Here is an 18,482-nt window from a genome sequence, read left to right as displayed (position 1 = left end):
TGCAGTTTTTGGCAATGATTGTACACAGCACTTACCGCTGCCGACACAGTGTTTTAAAATCTGCGGAGAGTCTGCTGCATTGGCTGTCACTGTTTTGTTTTTCATTTAGGTTTCCACAATATGCAAAAATGCCCAAGTAACACGCCCATGTGGCATTTTACCAAAAAATACCGATATCGGTGTGTTCAGTCACATTCGCGTTTGGGAAAACACAAACAGTACAAGAAGAATGAAAGCCACAGTTAAAGTCTGATTTGATAATGTTTTATAAACAGACTGTTTTCCTGACATGACTATAGGCTAGAATACAAAATAATACATGTTACAGTGTGAATGTTGGCGACTGTCTGAATCACTGACTCTACAGCATTTCACAACTCAGTTAAAATAAAATCTTTATTTATTCAGTCATGACTATATTCAGCCCCTCGGTCCATTTTGGCTCCCACTTTTTCGATTGGCTAACTTCCAGAGGGTGTCTCTGTCCGTGTGACTAAACCTGCATACAGGCTTGTAATTTAACACCAGCCTCATCAACAGACTGAATGTCTCTGTGCCTGGAGCACACGACCATATCAGCTGTAGTTCACTTCATTATTATTTGATATTCTTCCTATCTTCCATAAGAACACCCAGCATTGTTGTGCTTTATGTTACATTGAAAATAACCTCACCACATCCTCGGCCAAGTGTTAATGCAATAACTTTAATTTATTTTAACACCCGTGTGTGTCCAGCTGAGCGCCTTTAATGTCAATGAATGAAGTCAGGGTTGGAAATAAAACCTTGTGATAGAAGGCAGATCTATCAGAGCCTGCTCGGACTCTGGCTTGTATCAGCCGGCAGTCATCGACGGAAGGTAGACTGGGCGTAGTGGCACCAGATTGAAATCAGAAATCAGTCTCCCAGTGTCATGGCGGCCACTTTACTGACGGGAAACGCAGACTGGAGGGTTGCAGATGGTAAAATGAAGTCTTCATTTATCATACAGTCATAAATCTGAAAATGCAGGCAGTTGCTGTGGGCGCTGGGAGCCCATGCCTGGTGCCAACTGCCAGCCAGAGATGCCGGCATCCTGGTGCCATCAGTGAGATAGCGGACATCTCTCTCTCTCTCTCTCTCTCTCTCTCTCTCTCTCTCTCTCGCTCTCTCTCTCTCTCCCCACTGCTCACTTCACAGTAAGATTCTTTAAGGTCAGGCCTGGAGAGATGTGTGTGTTGTTTGTGGCAAAGCTTAATAAGGTTAGCATTGATAACGTTAATGCTAGTTTTTCCATGTGGACAGAGGCAATCGTTTCGCCCGTTTTCCACGTGCAGCCACGATCCCCCATTACTCTACCCTCTGTTGGGATTTCCGTTGCATTAATAGGACGACTCAACACTAATATTCTATTGCTACTGCTATTAGTTAGCAGTAGCTTCCTGCTTTTTTTTAAATGCATTTTTACATTCATTAACGGTTAAAAAAAAAGCACTTGCAGTGTATGTGTTTAGCTGGATGATACCACAGCTATTATTTCCCCGACTTTGTGTTGTCAGCGTGTTTTGAATCTTTCAACAGTTCCTCCGTGCTAAATGTGAAGTGGCAACACCCTAAAGGGCATGCCTTGCCGACGGGGTTTTAGGGAGGAAAAAAAAAAAAAAAGAAAATCAGAGGCAACTGCATGCACATTTTAGATCAGACTTTGTACACCAAAGCAACCTTTTACAGAGCGCCATCTGAAAGTAACATGAAATTTTCCCCTGATCAGACAACATACATGCCTCACACAAACAGCAGCGCCCAGCGAGCACATGCTGAGAGATAACATAAAAGAACATGAAAGACATCAAGGCGCACATTGATTGTCCCTGTTCGCTTCAACCCAGGCCTCTCTCCCCCCAGCGGGCAGGCACACAGGCAAGCTGGTGGGTAGGCATTCCCTGTGCTGTGGCCAAGATTGATAGACACGTGTGTGTGTGTGTGTGTGTGTGTGTGTGTGTGTGTGTGTGTGTGTGTGTGTGTGTGTGTGTGTGTGTGTGTGTGTGTGTGTGTGTGCGCGCGTGTTGAAGGGAGTACTGACACCCTCTGCGCCATGGCCCCAGGCCCTCACACCTCCACCCAATAGAAAGGGCAGCTCCCAGCAACGCTGGATTCCCCCTTCAGCCCCGCGGCGAGACATGACATTACCTCAGGCGGTGCCTCCCACCCCCCTCTTATACATCACAAACAGCAAAAATCACAACAGGACCATGTGACTTAACACACACGCACACACACACACACACACACACACACACACACACACACACACACACACACACACACACACACACAGTCTTTGAAAAGAGCTCTGTTAATGGCTGACAGCAGTCTTCCATTTTGTTCTGCTCTGGAAAGATTTCTGCTTCGTAGATGGACAGGAGGGAGACGGAGGAGGAAATCTTCCTCTGCGTCTTCCTTTCCACATTTGATGCTCCTTTCACTATCACAATGTGTGTGTGTGACGATTGTTACAAATGCAACGTTAAATCTTGGAATATTACGGAGAGAGTGTGTCAGGTTTAGGTGTGGTTACTTTATCACCAGATGGTGAAAAGTTCACAGATTATGTGTTTCTGTGTTTGTTAGTCTTTATTGGTATTAGTCTTGTGTTTTGGTTACAGGTTCATGTTGTGATCTAACATTTAATGTACTCATAAACTCAGGTGCAGACAAAACCATTCATGTGGTGATTTGTAAGGTTTCCAGAGCTCTTCAACATAACCAGTTCATGCAAAAAAAATGTAAACATGATGGTTTTACAGATTTTTTTCTGTTGTACCTTTTAAGGGAAAAAACTAGTAAAAGTTTTATAAACTCACTGACAAGTTCTGTGGGGGGAAAAAATAGTGCTCTGTAAAGGGAGTATATAAAGAAAGACCGAACATCAACAGCTTCATTCACTATGGAGGTACAAGTCCATGAAATAATATAATGCTACCAACATAAAACTAAACAACTACAGGCATTTATTACACACACAGGCCAGCAAGAGAATAGTGCAGGTTTTTTTGTTTGTAATTTTATAGATAGTTTGTTCGTTCATCCCTAAGCTTTAGGACTTGAGCAAGGTTCAGATGGGCCACATCGGGAGACTCAGTCTGAGCACCTCACAGACGGAAGGATTCATGGGATGTTGTCTTTATGCTGTGAACTATTTCTAATCAAATTGATCCATGGAGGGAAGAAGTAATCGAACAATAGCAGTTCAGGAACTATTTGAGGACTGTAATGACTCCTAAATCTTGCTTCTCTTAAAGCAATTAAGCATCTGTGCAGCGTATTGGAAAAAACAAGTCTATTCCATGTAGAGCTGCACAATATATCATTTGAGCATCGCCGTCGCCATGTACGTGTGCACAGTAGTCACATGGCAGGTTCCTGACAAACACATTGTGCGATCCACCAATCAGAATCTTCGTCTTAATTCCATATCTCATACATCTTGATCATATTGTTGTGGCTGATCGGTGCATACAACCAGTGTGTTCATGATTAAAAACCTGAAACAGTAAACTGTGAATACAGAGTTCTTTGTTGATCTAACCTGTAAATTAGGCTCCCAAAAGGCACCAGATGGATTAATTTAGCTTAAAAAAAGGTTATTTTTTTTCAGGAGTCCACCCACCATTGTCTTCCATCAAGTCCTGTGGGAAATACTGCAAGGTGTGAGCTTATTTTCCAATCTTTCTGCTCCTTCTTCTTCACCAGATGCAGCAACAGGAGCTGGCCCAGATGAGGCAGCGAGACGCCAACCTTACAGCACTAGCCGCCATCGGACCCCGGAAAAAACGGAAAGTGGATTCACCAGGGGCCACGCCATCAGGGACCGAGGTAAGAGCCAGACTGGCTTTGTATTTACTGTCACAATTTCTGTTCATAACCAGCTGCTCGTGCTGGCTATTCACCAGATCCAGCAGTCATGTTGATGGAAGAGAAAATCTCTCACAAAGAGGGGAACCTTTTAATTTCATCTGCTATTGTTAGCTTCCTCCCTACTTTTTATTTGCTTCAGATATATTCCCTTTGTTTAGATTTTGTGTAGGCAGCTTTCACTTTTAATTTCCATGGTCTTGTCACTGAGTCACCAAATATAAGAGATACATGACTAAATCCGGCTGCATGGTGGAGAAGTGGTTAGAGTACTCACTCCGCATACTCCCAGTTCGAGTCCGTTTTGGATCAAGAGGCCTTTCTGTGCAGTTTGCATATTGTCAGAATGTGTGGGCGTAGTCTGGATACTCTGACTCCCTCCCACATGCATTTGAGGTTAATTTGTGACTGTAAAGATGCCCGTGCATGTGAGTGTGAGTGAGTGGATGCGATTGTCTGCCTCTGTGTTTGCCCTGTGATGGACTGATGATCTGTTAAGGGTGTAGCTCGCGTTCCGCGCGTAGTCAGCTGGGATCAGCTCCAGCCCCCCCAACGACCCTGGATTAGATAACGCAGTAAAGAAAATAGATGAGTAGAAAACTAAATCTGACACCGTTTCAGTATACTGCAGTCAGAGGAGAATATTTCCAGTTGCAGAAGAATTCAGCCGCCTCAACGCTCAGTTGGTGAAAAGCGTCTCTGTCCACTAATCGATGACTTCTCAATGTGTTCTTGTTTTCACCATCGCCGAGTTTTGGACAGTCTGTATGGATTATACCATCATTATCCTGTTCAAACCTGGTTCTTTGCTGTTTTACATCATTTTCTTGTTGTTAGCTTGAGGTCGGCATTTCTGTTACTTTTTGTCTTCCAACCCGTTTCCTTTGACCTGTGGCATCAGGCAGAGCTTTTGTATGAGAATATCTTTAAATGAACACCTTTGTCACCCATTTCAAAGATAATTTGAAAGTTGAATAAAAAAGCATTGTTTATAAAGTTGTAAAGAAGAAACCAAAATGGAATGGTGTCAGTATTACCACAAATATTGTCAAAAACTGCAGTGACTGTATTTTGAACTGCAGAAGCTTGTCTTGATCATGTGTATGTGTCTAAATGCTGATTTTAACACTTCGACACACTCCTTCAATTGCCCGAATTTTCCACTTTCAGGCAATTGAAGAACTGTACCTAATATTTTGCTGGTGACTGAATAAACCCAGTTTTTTGTCAGCAGTTCAGATTCTTAGCTGCATCAAAGAGCTGCTTTTTCCCTGACATTCGTGCCTCCTTTACAGCTTGTACTCTTGTTTATTCATGCTACCAAATTAGCCTGATAAATAACTCCATCCATTTTATTTTAATTTAGTGTTTAGAAGCACCGGCCAAATTAACATTCAAACTATTAACATTTCTATCTCTTGTATAAACAGTTTAATGACCAATGATCAAATTGTGTAACTTTATACCTCAAACTGTAACGTGATCCATCGAGTGGAAAAAATTACTAGATTACCTGATAAACAAACAAATGAATTGATCCAGTCCAGACTATGACCTGCTTCAAAGCTCTTTATTATTAGATAATGTGACATTTATTAAAAGTTGTCTTTGTTCAATAAAATGTTTCCATTATTTTCTTCTATTGACCTGATAAAAGAGCAGTAATTGTTTAGATTTTTGTTTTTTGTTTTTTTTTTTTTTTTGTGACTGGCTTTCTTTCAATTGTATATTCATTTGATTTGGGAAGTGCTAATAGATCATTGCTGTTCTAATAGCGTACAAGAACATCTGAGGACAGCAAGCACGCCGGAAACACAACGCTACAAATCCAGATTAGAAACGATTAAGATGAGAAGTTTTGATAGAACAGCAGAGAGATGAAACCGTGATAAGAGGCCACTGTGGGTGGTGTGTGACATTCACATGGGAGGATGAAAAGGTCCAGCAGATACTACAAGACACCTCTGTTTCTGGCATCACACAAACAAAGATACTGAGTGACGACTGATAACTTCAGTCTGCTCCAGTCTGACGTGAATTAAATGTTAACTCTGTCACGTAATTCTGATTGAAGAGACGGTGAAGCGTGTTCGGTCCTCTTAGCCCAAATATGTCTTTTCATAATAGGTGAATGGAGATGATCAAATCTGAAATCACAGAATACTCGTGAGGTTTTAGGCCCTAAGAGATACTTGTTGTGTGAACTCTTATTCACTTCAGACAGTCAAGTTTTCACACGGTCACAGTTCACATAAAGCTTCACAAACGTGATCACTCGTAGAAGTTTAAGTGCGCTTATTGGGAGGGGAGCAAATTTTCACAAACCACACCAGAGTTCCTTCCCAGAGGTGCGAACTGTGGAGCATTTTCAGGGAACTACCTGAACTGTAAATAAACCATGAAAATCCACCATTGCTACTTTAGAAGAAACAGCAAGAATTGCCAAAGTTAGTTTGCCAAATACAGTGCATTATACTAACAGATCAGTGGGCAATTCAGCCCCTTTTGACGATGTGCCATACTTCACTAGTGCATTATTTTCCTTTAAGATCACAGAAACGAGCATAAACACATCAGCAGCACTGACTTTATTGCCATATATATTAAGGGAATAGTGCCTATTGTATTTTTTTAAATCACACATTGCTTTGATGCCTAAACTGTTGAGCAGTAGTTCTGCAATATGTCTAAAAACTCAAATCTCCACAATCTAAGTCTGCGAGGGCAACTAACAAAGAAATCTTTACAGCTGGAGGTTCCATAATCAATGACTTCAGTATCACATTTCTCTAGCGTAGGGTTATACATGAAGTCATGCACATTTGCTGTACCAAGTCACATTTTCCTTTAGGCAGCCGGGGCAACATTTAAATTCCACATATTCATCTGTAAATATGATGAATCTAAAATAAGGCTGAATTTTGAATGTCAATTGGTCATTTTAATAACCTGCTTATCGAGTTGCATCTTCACATCCTTCGCTTAGCAGCAGTATGCTGCAGAGGAGCATAGTAATGCACCCGGTAAAAAAGCATAAATAACAAAATAAAAGCATTACTTCTGGTCCTTGAGTACAGTGCCAACCTCTTTCAGAATGTTTTACCCTGATGGGTATTAGCCTGCGACCTTATGCTGCATTAAAAAAAAAAAAAAGGGAAAAGCTGCTTTCTCAAACTGCTTTCCCAAATGCAGTTACACAACATAAACATGAATATACATTATGGTGGGTTTGTTTTTTTCTTATTTATGTCTCTTTTTTTCCTTTTTTAATGTCCTGTATATGTTTAATTAGAAGCATAATGAAGTGAAGTCACAGTGCGCCCCTCCTCTGGAGTGATTGCAGAGGGGGCGGAGGAGGAATCTTAACTTATTTTCACTTCGTTTTCACCTCCTCACATTTCTTCATTTCACATGGGCTGGAAGCGCCCGCGGCGTTCTCTTTCCCTTCTCCAGAGCAAAGTGAATGTGACTTTTCTAAGGGGGTCACAGGATGCCTGGAGGCCTGTGGGTGTTACTGGACTGTTGCCTGCTCTTAGCTTCACTGAGGGGCTTGTCATAGATTTCATCTCCACAGAAATGAGCCGGGGGGCCCTGGCCAGGAGCACAAGCAGCCAACGTTATGAAGGGCCCACGCTGATTATTTCCCTCTGACATCGCATCCTGAGCTTTCCGCATTAATCCCAGACAAAGGCAGCCCTTCAGTGCTGTGCCAGAGCTCAAATTAGGAGCCAGATAATGGCCTTGTTGAGATCCTGTGCTGCTCACTGAGAAGCAGAGCTCCTGTTGAAATCCTCCTCTTCGATATTCCTTCCCTCTTTCCTGTTCGTTTCCTCGCTCGGGCTACCTTTCTACCTTGTTCAAACTGTGACGGAATTCAGGTGACACAATTTCGCTCCATCCCCCTCCTGCTCACCTCTCCAACCCCCCGACCTCTTATTCACTCACCTTTAATTTGATGGTGGCTTGGCCGGACCTGGGCCTGTGCCTGGATGTAGATGGCCACAGGCTGTGAAACTGATAGCCAGTCAAGACTGGAGTGTCTGTCTCCAGCCTGATCTAGTCTGCAGGAGGGAACAAAGGGGGTCTTACAGGGCTCCTCGGGGTGGATTAGTTCCAAGGAGCCAATGGCAGGAGCTGCTGGCTGGCTCTCGGTAAGGGGGCCTGCTGTGGCCCCAGCAGTTGGTCACCGCGCAGACAGGGGCCGCACACAAGCATACACACCACATCCTACCCTGTACCTTGAAATCCCCATCCTGCCTTCTCTACCCAGCAATCAGCACACATGAGGTTTTTGAGCTCAGCATGAAAGTCATGGAAGCTGCCTTGCATTGAGTGGAGGGGAAGTTCAGTGACAGACCGCTGATTATTAGAAATACGACCAACTGTCCGATGAGTCTTAGTCCTCAAGATTTTATCCTAAAGGTAAGAACATCAATGCATCCAACTTGTCATCTGATTTAATAACATGTCCGCAGCCATCTCAATTAATAGAAGAAAAGCTTCTATAAAATTACTGAGAATATTTACTAATCTTGTTGAATGAAATGTCAGCTATCAACCTTATTTCAGGCATCTCACCAAAACTATTTCTTTTGGAAAAGTCCATTGACTTCAGAGCAAAGAAGAGAAACAACAACAGTTTTAAACAAACAAACAAACAAAAAGAAGAAACGGCATTTCAGAACTCATTTCTGCAGTCCTCAGTTTTCTGATTCTGATGCTGCTCAGCAATTGGCAAATAAACAAAACCGAACATGATATGGATTGGTTAAAGCTCAGACATCTGTAGCCTGCTGCGTTCTCGCCATGCCAACATTTCCATATTGTATGGTGAGGAGATGAAGGTGTATTGCAGTTGTGTGAAAAGGGGATGGGAGACAGACTGTCAAATAGACTTTTATTCATAATGATTATTCCATCACACCCGCTAGAATATGTCCTTTCACACGTTTAACATGATTTCACTGTTTCATTTCCGTCCATTGATTTCTGTGCGTTCTGCGCCTCTCATTTGGCGGATCTCGTCTGGAATTGCATTTCTGTGAGCTTACAGGAGACAAACGGAGCTCCTCCTGTATATCTAAGGTTAACATTAAAAGGCTCTGCAATGTGAGAATGTGCCTCGACGCACAACGTCCCACAGTGTTAAACATGCTCAGAGCTTTGAAACATCCTTGACACATTTACGAGCTCACAGTTATCATCCAGGCACTTAGGCCATTTATCACATCAAAGGAAGAGCTTTTGTTTGTTGACGTAAAAAGCAACAATAGCAGCTATATTGCCCCAGTTTGTACAGCCACACTGGCTCTTTCCTATCTGTCTCGACCAGGCGCAATGCGAGGGACAAAAGGTAGGCGAGCGATTTAATAGTGAGCACAGTCTATTTTTCCATTTGAATTCATTTCACCTTCTTTCTTTGAGGCTGTAGATCAGAAAGAAGGAGTGAGGCAATAGAGTGAGAGGCATGGGGAGAGAGGGGGGAAAAGCACAAGGAAAACTGATGCCCTTTCCTCCAGCTAAATTAACAGGAATCACGTGGAAAACAATCTGAGTCTCCAATGAAGGAGGGAGAGGAGGAGGGGGGGGGGGGACCATTAAAATTAGCCCCAAGCTATGGACTGCACCCAATATCACTAAAGCTGCACTCACTACAGATGTGGAGGCTGGCTTACAGGCAAACTATGCTCTGTTCTATAGCTACAATTAAAATCAACCTCGCTGCCAAAAAATAGGAGGGGGAAAGAGGGGGTAGAAAGGCAGACATGGAACATCAAAGACAGATTGAAATGTGTAGTCAGTAATAAGAGTGGTCTCCAAGCCCCGAGGTTCTCCACGGTCCCCTTGTTAATGAGAAATTTTGACCTCTGGTTTGTAAGTTAAACTTGTAATCTCGGTTAATGAAGTAAATCAATCCCAACTCGGGAGTGTTCAGTGTCTCTCCCCTTGCCTTCTCCCCGCCAACCTCCCCTCTGTCCTCCTCTCTCGTGCCTTTTCCCATTCCTCCTCCTCCTCCTCCTCCTGCGTCCCTCCCAATGTGCCGCCTGGGAGTAAATCGGCCAGGTCTTCAACCAGACAAACAGGAAACTCGGAGAGTAAGAGGGTTCCGGAGCTGGAGGGGCGGCGTGAGGACTCGGGAGGACCTCCACCAACCAGGCTGTTTGGTTAAGGAGGAGACGGGTCGACTGAACACAGCATAAGAGGCGACAGGATGAAGGGAAACACTCGCTCCTCCTCCTCCTGGCCGCCCCTCCGCCTCCCCGATCTCTGCCCAGAGTCTGCTGGGGTTAGCACTTGGTTGAAAAGTCATGCCTGCTTTGCTTGTGTGGAAGTAGTGGCAATAATCTACTGTACTCACTACAGATTCCTCCTGTTCTGCGGGAACCGCGTCCTCCAGACCTCACACCAGTGGATATTTATAATGTGAAACACAGCTAACCCAACTATTTTCTTCTTACCTTCCTTCAACATGCAGAGGTCTTTTTCTTAAACCCATTGGGTGCTTTGACATTAACCCCTGATTAGCTGTTGTATTCATATATTTATCTCGCCAGGAAAGCAGATCGAGGTGGGATCTGAAGGAGAACGCTCTGACTTTAGCATGACTTCCATCAGGATGTAATGAAGCATAAGGATTCCTGTGTGGGCTCCCTCTCTCTACATACTACATAAATATGATTAAAGGGGGCACTGAGAGGCTGCTATTGGTTTCATAATGTCAAGAAGATTGTAATGTTAGTTTGACTTTACGTCTCAAGGCAATTCTGCATTTCCAGTGAGGACACAAAGGAGACAGAGTTGAGTCTTCAGAATGGTTACAGGGGTTCCTTGGCCAGATGCCATATGTTCTTAGAGCTTTAACACAGTGCACTTTGCCAACTTTGCCTTCCCCTACACAATGCAGAGCGCTGTGGGTATCCACCAGGAGTTTTTGCACTATGTACTGCGGGTTAAAGCATTCAAAATGCAGCTATAGAATTAGCATGAAAAGATAAATACATTTGTGGTTTTGCTTCAATTATAGCAAATACAGTTTTTCCATTCCAATTTAGCTCAATGGTAAATAGTAAAATGGATTCATGACAGGATGTACGTGTGCGACATTGCAGTTTTTGAGACTTTTTTTTAAATATGGAATATTTTATGAATAGGGATGCACACTGAGCCTCGGTACAAAATGAACCCCGGGCCGAATTCCTTAAATATTGGAGTATCATTAAGCTCTGACTGTGACGGTTCTTTAAAACAGTGGTCCCCAACCTTTTTGGGCCTTTGGTGTGTGGTACCAAATCATCTGCGGACAGTTAAGTCTCACAAATAGATGTTGTTGTTCAGTATAATCGTCACCACATTATTGTTAATAAAGGTGATTTTGCTCAAAAGATTGCTTAATGATGCCATCAGAAGCAACTAGTGTCAATACTCAGGTCAGAACTGTCAATCGGGCCGGTTGTTGAATGTGATTTCTGCAGAACTGCTGTGTTTGTATCTGTGCTTCGTCCTCAGCCGTCAGTTATCTGTGTGACGTGGATAGATGTTTTTCCTCTCTTTACAAATTTTTTTTCATGCTTTTCATCGCCTTTATAAACCGTTTATGCAGGTAGTTAAATGAGAAATGGGTTATCTTGTTTGTGGAATTAGCTTCTGGGAGCAGGTTGGAGACCATTTGTGACTCCGTCATATAATTTAAAGGTTTGATGAAAAATTCTCTCTCGCTTGTACGAGATTGTCACAGCACACAGTCTCCGTCTCTTTAAAGATCCATCCTGAAAATAATCACAGATGATCACGGTTGTGTTTGTGCCGCTGAGGAGCTGCTTCAATAAATTGTGGCCCACATATTTTGTCTGTGTGCAACCAGCCGCGCCACAAGACTACAATGATCCAGCTGGCTAAAGACATTCATCAGACGACTGAAACCTTCCTGGTGGAGATACATTCAACAGATTGCTGCAGAATAAGTGGATGCAGAGCAGTTGTGATGCTGCTTTTTCCACTTGTACATAAATGTACACTTGTGTTAACGCTGTAATCTCCTTATTTAGATAAGAACTTCCTATGTATCCATATTTATGACAAAGTAGTGATCCCCCTCATTCCTGCCTTTAAAACTTTGCCCTGAAATAATGGTTAAATATACAGTTTTGACAACAAAGTTGAGCCCCAGGCACTTTAAAGATACCCATCTTAAAGAAATTAATTACCTCCCTTGTTAATCTTGATATAATTAAATTTCTGAAGAATGAAATTTGCTGCATTTCTGCCCCCCCCCCCCCTCCACCCTCCGCCTCGCTGCTACGGAGGCGGACCGATAATGGCTGGCTCTCTAGCTAGCCTGCTGGCCAGGGACGTGGGGACAGCCTCGCATCGTGGGCCCCATGCTGCGCTATACCGCACTGTGCAAACCCACTCCGCTCATCCTACGCCTTCACCACTCACGGGGATCGGGGGAGAAAACGCCTCAGACGCCGCTCTGCTTGTGTTGCCTTCATCCTGGAGGAGATGGAAGCTCTGGCCTCCAGTCTCTCGCTCTCAACATGAGATGATTTTTTTTTTTTTGTCGAGCAACTCCAGAATATCAGAATGTGGGAGCTGCTAATGAAGTTGTCAACACGGAGCGTCTGAAATGCACATGGTGGCTCCCAGAGAAACCAGAGAGCTTTCAGAAACTTCTACTAGTTTGCTTTATTTATAGGACCTCTTTTGATTTTTTTCAATTCATCCCCAATTCTTTTTTTTTTTTTTTTTTGCAAAGCACTAATGTTACAAGGTAGCCACTCGTTTTTATATCGTTGCTGTATAAGTTTATTTTATCTTTGTAAGTTTCTTGTCAGCTGTCAAGGTTTGATCCTGGTGAAAGACTAAAGGAAACCGCTGGAAGAGATTTCCCAGGAGGAGCTGAGGGTGGAGAGGAGGGGGCAGCAGGAAGGCGGAGCGCTGGTAATAAGTATGAAGTAGGCAAAATACTGCAGCTAGATGGCAGAAATGCCAGCGCAGAGAGGAGTTTGACTTCTATAGTCTGATTCAGGACTTTTTGCTGTTGAGGTGTGCATCATGGATCTTATGAGCAACTCTTCGCTGTTTCTACCTTAATACTAAATAATTGAACATCAGATTTACATCTCCAGCAGTATGCATTTTCAATGTTTGTGTCAAAAACAGTTCATTTTCTTGACCTGCAGATGCACATTCACCATCGGTGTTTATGTAATCGATACTGCATGGATGAGAATTCCATTAGAAATGAACCGAGAACAGATAACATTTGAAAACATTGTGCTTAAAAGAGGCATTGAGCTGATGCAGCGATTCTCTTTGAGCAGAAGTGTTGGACGTTTCAAATCACCTAACCCAAAGTTACAAGGAGGAGCTATAAGAAAGGCTCTCTTGTTTAAGCTGGTTATTTTCCAGTGACCCCCAGATTGCCCTCGCTGGACGTTGAGCACCTTCCATGACCACTGTTGGTGTGTGGATGTGTTTCCAAAAGGCAACTTAATGCAAAGGATGTGTCTGATGCTTTTATTTTATGCATTCGACCAGTCAGAATAAATCATTTTTTACTGTTATAACCAGGTCATTATCTAATTTTATGGAAGCAGGATGTCTCAATGCATAAAAAATCACCACAACTATATAAAATTTTATTAATATCTCTGGCAGTTTGAGTTATCACTAATAGCAGACATGCATTCATGATATCAGATCCTTGGTTCTGATTACAAAATGTTTTTGACTTTCATGCCATAATTAAACAATGTAGCAAATAAACAATGAAGAGTCATGTAGATAATCAATGAACAACCATCGTGATTAAGACATTTCAGCAAGCTGCTATTCACAGGTTATTCAGCAACAGAGATGAACTTCTCTGAGCTGAGCAGGCAGGTAGGAATGACAACAATTGAAAGATCCTTCATGCGTAGCAGTTACGACCAAAATAAAGCAGACTGCACCTTCTGCTCAGTTCAATCGCCAGATGAAGAGCGAGGAAAGGCTTATTTAACACGAACGTCAAAATGCAGTGCAACACTTCAGACAAAAACTGTCAAGATATTAAACCATTCTGAACCATTCTTGGTGATCCATTCTGCAGGTACTAGAAACCAACTGAGTCCAAGTGTGATCTCGCCAAAGTTGCACGACCTGCTTGGTCTTCTTACATTTGATGCTGTTTGTGCAGCAGCAGTGTCTTTCTGCGTCTTTCAACATCTTGTCTGTATGGTACACTGGTGTGAGTTTTTACAGGATGTGCCCACCAGATAGGAAAGAATTGGAAGATAGGATTTTTTCCCTTCTTTTTTAAAAAGAAATTTTGAAATTATTTCACAAATCAGTGGTTGGAATTGGCAAATTAAACATAGGATGCTTTAACTTGGACTTGGTCTCAACAACGTTGCACATTCCTCACTCAGATTCAACTTTTAACATATTTTGATGAGTCAGGTTGAATTTTCCAATGATTGTGGTTAAATTCATACATCTGACAAGTGGATGTGTTTTTGACTGCTGTTCTATAGTTTACTGTTGACTTGCTCATTCCCCTCTAAAAGCCATGGCTGTTAACCCCCCATTATTCATTCCTCTGAGCTTTTTTGACTACAGGCCTCAGAAGCGCTTCGTCGTCTACGTCCCATGGGACCAGGTCCTGTTTCAGCTTCCACTTGCACCAACCAGCCGCTACTTTACATGACAGAGACAATCCATGCAAATGACTATCGCATCCATTACGGCTCCCTTTCCATCCTTCGTTCTGATGGGCCATTCATTCCATGGTTTTTTGCGGAGATATATTTGTGATACAGTGTCCTCTATTTTGTCTTTTAACAAGAAAACAGAACGTCTAAAATTAGCTTCAGAAAATGGTGAGAGAACAAACAAGGCGATCCATTAACGAGGATGGGTTATTGGCTGACTTGCCGCTTCTCATGGCGGCCCATTAAAAGTGGTAATGTCTGCCTGCAGCAGTGCCTGGGGAAGAAGAAGGAGGCCATGGAAGGCATATTTCACATGCATCAGACACTGGAATTAAATAGACCAATGTTCCCTAAAAAGACTGAAGTACATCTCTTTCTGATGTGCGTCCCGGGCAAAAATTCATTGATCTTAGAATGTCCCTTGGCAATTATAAAATATTAAATCCAAGTCGCACTTTTCGGCTCAGCTTAATTTTTTTTTTCCTCGCTTTCCACTGCTTTCCATTTGACCAATTTAGAAAAAAAAAAAAAAAAAAAAAAGGAGTTAGAAATGGATGGCCGTGAAAAAACGACACTGATAATAAAGGCCGGGCCCACTTTTAGATATCTTTTGTTATGTTTCAGTATTGTTTTTGCAGAACATCTCAGATCATTAAATGAAATGAGGTCCCAGCAAAGCTGAGAGCGCCTCTTATTGCTCCACGAGAGCCGTTTTCTCCAGGAGCGTCTGTGGCTGGGACCGAGGCAGGCGGGGGAGTGAAATTTGGACGACATCTTTCCTCCCGAGCGCAAGGTCCTCGGAGCTGCCGACGCCTGCTTCAGCTCTCCGGGGATGACAAATATTTGTCAGCTGCTTTCCATTAGGTCCGTGGCCCCGGTGCTCGCCTCCCTGGCCCCGTCGTGTCCCTCGGAGATTACAGGAGGCGTCTGCAGTTAATTGCCCAAATCATTAAATTTAACATATATCTCAATAAATATAATCAGCCAGCTGTTTGACAAGGTACACAGTTCATTAAGTCCCCTTGCTTGTTTGTCGTTTCCCTAATTAAGATTTAGAATCGATCATTGAGTGTGTAATGTACAGTGCTGCTCGACGTGCACAGGGAGCCTCAGCGCTCAGACGAAAGAAGGAATGGCATCCGCTTGCTAAAGCTTTACCATTTAGCACACTGACTGCAATGGGAATTAGACATCCTGTGCTAATTAGGGAGGCCAATTAACTGTGAAATTCAGGCATTTTTGACAAATAATCTCAGCAGAATTCAAGCAGCTCCATACACATGGATGTTCTCTGTCCTGAATGGAGAGAGGATAAAGGCTGTTGGCTCTTGTGCCGTTTATGACGCCTGCTGGTGCTGCTGGAAACGCCGTGTGCTCCTGATGGCGTTCCAACCCATTGTTTATATCCCGGCGCATCCCACTGATTTTTTTTTTCTTCTTTTTTTCCAGTATATATCGATGGTGTATTTAAATTAAATGTAACTGATATGCAACACTTTCACACAATCCCTTCGGAATGAGCTGGGTTGGTCAAATGAAAACCATTCTACTGCTCATTTTCAGTTGATTGCGAGCCGATCTGATTTGATTTCCTTCTTTCAAACCAGAATGAAGTTACTGCAGTTTGACATGTTTTGCAGCACTTGACCCCTATTTGCTGTTCCTCAAACAAAGCATGGGCATCTCCAGAGGACCCCAGTGTTTCTGGGCCTCTCATTATGCTTTTGATTCATGATCACATGTATTTTTTAGACTGCATAAATTATGTATTTGTTGGACTAATGAACGCCCTCCACTCATTGAACTTCAGGGAGGAGTTTTGGGCCGCTGAACACGGCCTCTTCACACCCCCATCAGTATCCCGATTATATTATTGTGGCATTTCTGCGTGATGAGAAGTGACTTTCCACTCTGGACAAAAATAACCTGTCTTGCCTTTTGGAGCAATTTTTACACACACACACACATACAACAAGGTCCAGAGAATGTAAACATGCCTCCTGGGCTGGCCTGTGTCACCACACACCGCTGCTTTGTTGTGTGTTTGCATACACTTTTAGACCGAGGTCAGTGCACATGTGTGGTCTGACTTGCTGACAACTATAAAACAGGCCCCCGCCGTTTTTATTACCTGTTTGACCATTTCAGATTCCTTTGTTCCTGCTGCGTAGACGCAGTTACTCGCGCTGGCATTGGCAGTTTTCGGTCTGTTGTGTAGCATCTAATAGAAAAGCGCCATTACGCCACGGAAGGCAATGGCTCTGGGTGTGTGCTGAAGCTGTTTGGATACCAGGCAGCGCCAGAGGTGTGTTTGCTGGGCGCCGGTGGGCATCTCCCGAAGCCGCCCGCCTCAGGTGCAGGAAGAATTGAGCACTTCCTTTTTACAAGATGTGTAATTATTATGGCAGACAAGGGTGTGGATTTAAACCAAGTCAATATGTAGATAAGCTGGATATACACACATACACGCACACAGCTGCTTGGAAAATGATGCTCTCGTATGTGGTTTAGAGCAGGTTGCCAAAATGCTGCGCAGGTAGGAAGGAAGCCTTCTGGGTCTGAGGAAGAGGAATCTGATGGGAGGAACGAGGCCTCCAGGAAACTGCCTGCAAAACTATAATGAGAAGCTCTTTAACTGAATCCAAATTTTTTGCTACACTGCCTTTCATTTTTAACCCCCTCCCAACCCATCCAAAGATTAGATTGACGATGTATTTTAGACTTTTAAGGCGAACATTGAGTTGCCAAACAACAGTGGAAACAATCCACTTTGGAGAACTAGTGGAAGTACTCATATAAGTAGGGTATTGTTTAAATTTGCATGAACATCATAAATGCCCAAAATGGTGCAAAAAAAAAACCTCTTCTCAGCCTGGCAGCTTGTTGGATCAAAAACAATGACACTGGGGGTCAGGAGTGTTCGCACAGGCGCTCTATTAAAGTTTCGGTTCTGCTTTCTGGGACATCTATATAAAACATGAAACTCTGCTCTTTCCCCAGAAGAGCCTGGATTTTAATCAGACCTGCTCTTCAGACAAGCCCCCCCTTTTTTCTTTCCCTGCCGCTCACACTTTTGCAGGCGCCACATCAGGTGCGCAGGGACCAGTGTCAGCGGCGCTGCAGCGGAGCCTGTGATGGCTAAATGATGTCAAAAATGGCCCCATTAATGTCAATTTGAGATCAAGGGCCGTTTTGTGAGCGCCAACCTCCGCCATAAATGTGGTTTCTAATCTCTTCCATCTGCATGTCGTCTGTGGGCCCCCTCGGTGCTTTTCTTTTCTTGTAAGTGAAATGTGTCAGTGCTCATGTGAGGATTTATGCGGAGACTGACACTTCGGCGTGCAGCACGTGTCTGCAGAGCAGCGAGAACCGTCGCGCTTCCTTTCGGAGTCTCCTCCAGTTCCCAAGCCAGAGTCTGTCGGTGCCGCTCGTCGGTGCCACCGGTGCTATCCTGCTAGCCCAGTCTCTTTTCTAATTAGGCCGTTTGCAGGGTGCGTTCTCCGTAGTGTGGTCATTTGCGTTGGATACCGCTCTGAACTGATTGGCTTTTGTTAAACTGGTTGTTCCTATTTGCAACGTTTTCGCAGAAGACATCAAAGGGTGGACCACGAGCCTCATTTGGCAACTTCTCCCCAGCTATCCATCGGCTGCAAAACACCCCGGTGCCTCGATTATTAACTCAGTCACCACCCTCTCATTCAACTTGAATTAAAAATTTAAAACCGGCAGAAATGACAGTGCCACACCATTGAAAGTAAAGTGTGTAAAACCAACAAGGGCTCATTAGCGAGCAGTTCTGAAGACAAGCATTCTGACTAGAGACTCATTACACTTCTCCTATTTTAACTCTAATTGGGTTCATTTTATATATGAAACGCCTTGAATATTTAATGG

General features: G+C 43.3%; 1 protein-coding gene across 4 annotated transcripts in view; it reads left to right on the top strand.

Annotated features, from left to right (window-relative positions):
* LOC115395582 (transcription initiation factor TFIID subunit 4) overlaps nucleotides 1-18,482 on the top strand; it is a 93,261-nt gene that overhangs the window by 64,502 nt on the left and 10,277 nt on the right. For all 4 annotated transcript variants that reach the window (XM_030101294.1, XM_030101217.1, XM_030101440.1 and 1 more), the window contains one exon: nucleotides 3,733-3,855. In XM_030101294.1, coding sequence (XP_029957154.1) covers nucleotides 3,733-3,855 — 123 coding nt within the window. The remainder of the gene's footprint in view (nucleotides 1-3,732; nucleotides 3,856-18,482) is intronic.

Source organism: Salarias fasciatus, chromosome 1, assembly GCF_902148845.1.
Source record: "Salarias fasciatus chromosome 1, fSalaFa1.1, whole genome shotgun sequence".
NCBI lineage: Eukaryota > Metazoa > Chordata > Actinopteri > Blenniiformes > Blenniidae > Salarias > Salarias fasciatus.
Note: the sequence above shows the minus strand (reverse complement) of the source record. Positions and strands in the feature narration are given on the sequence as shown.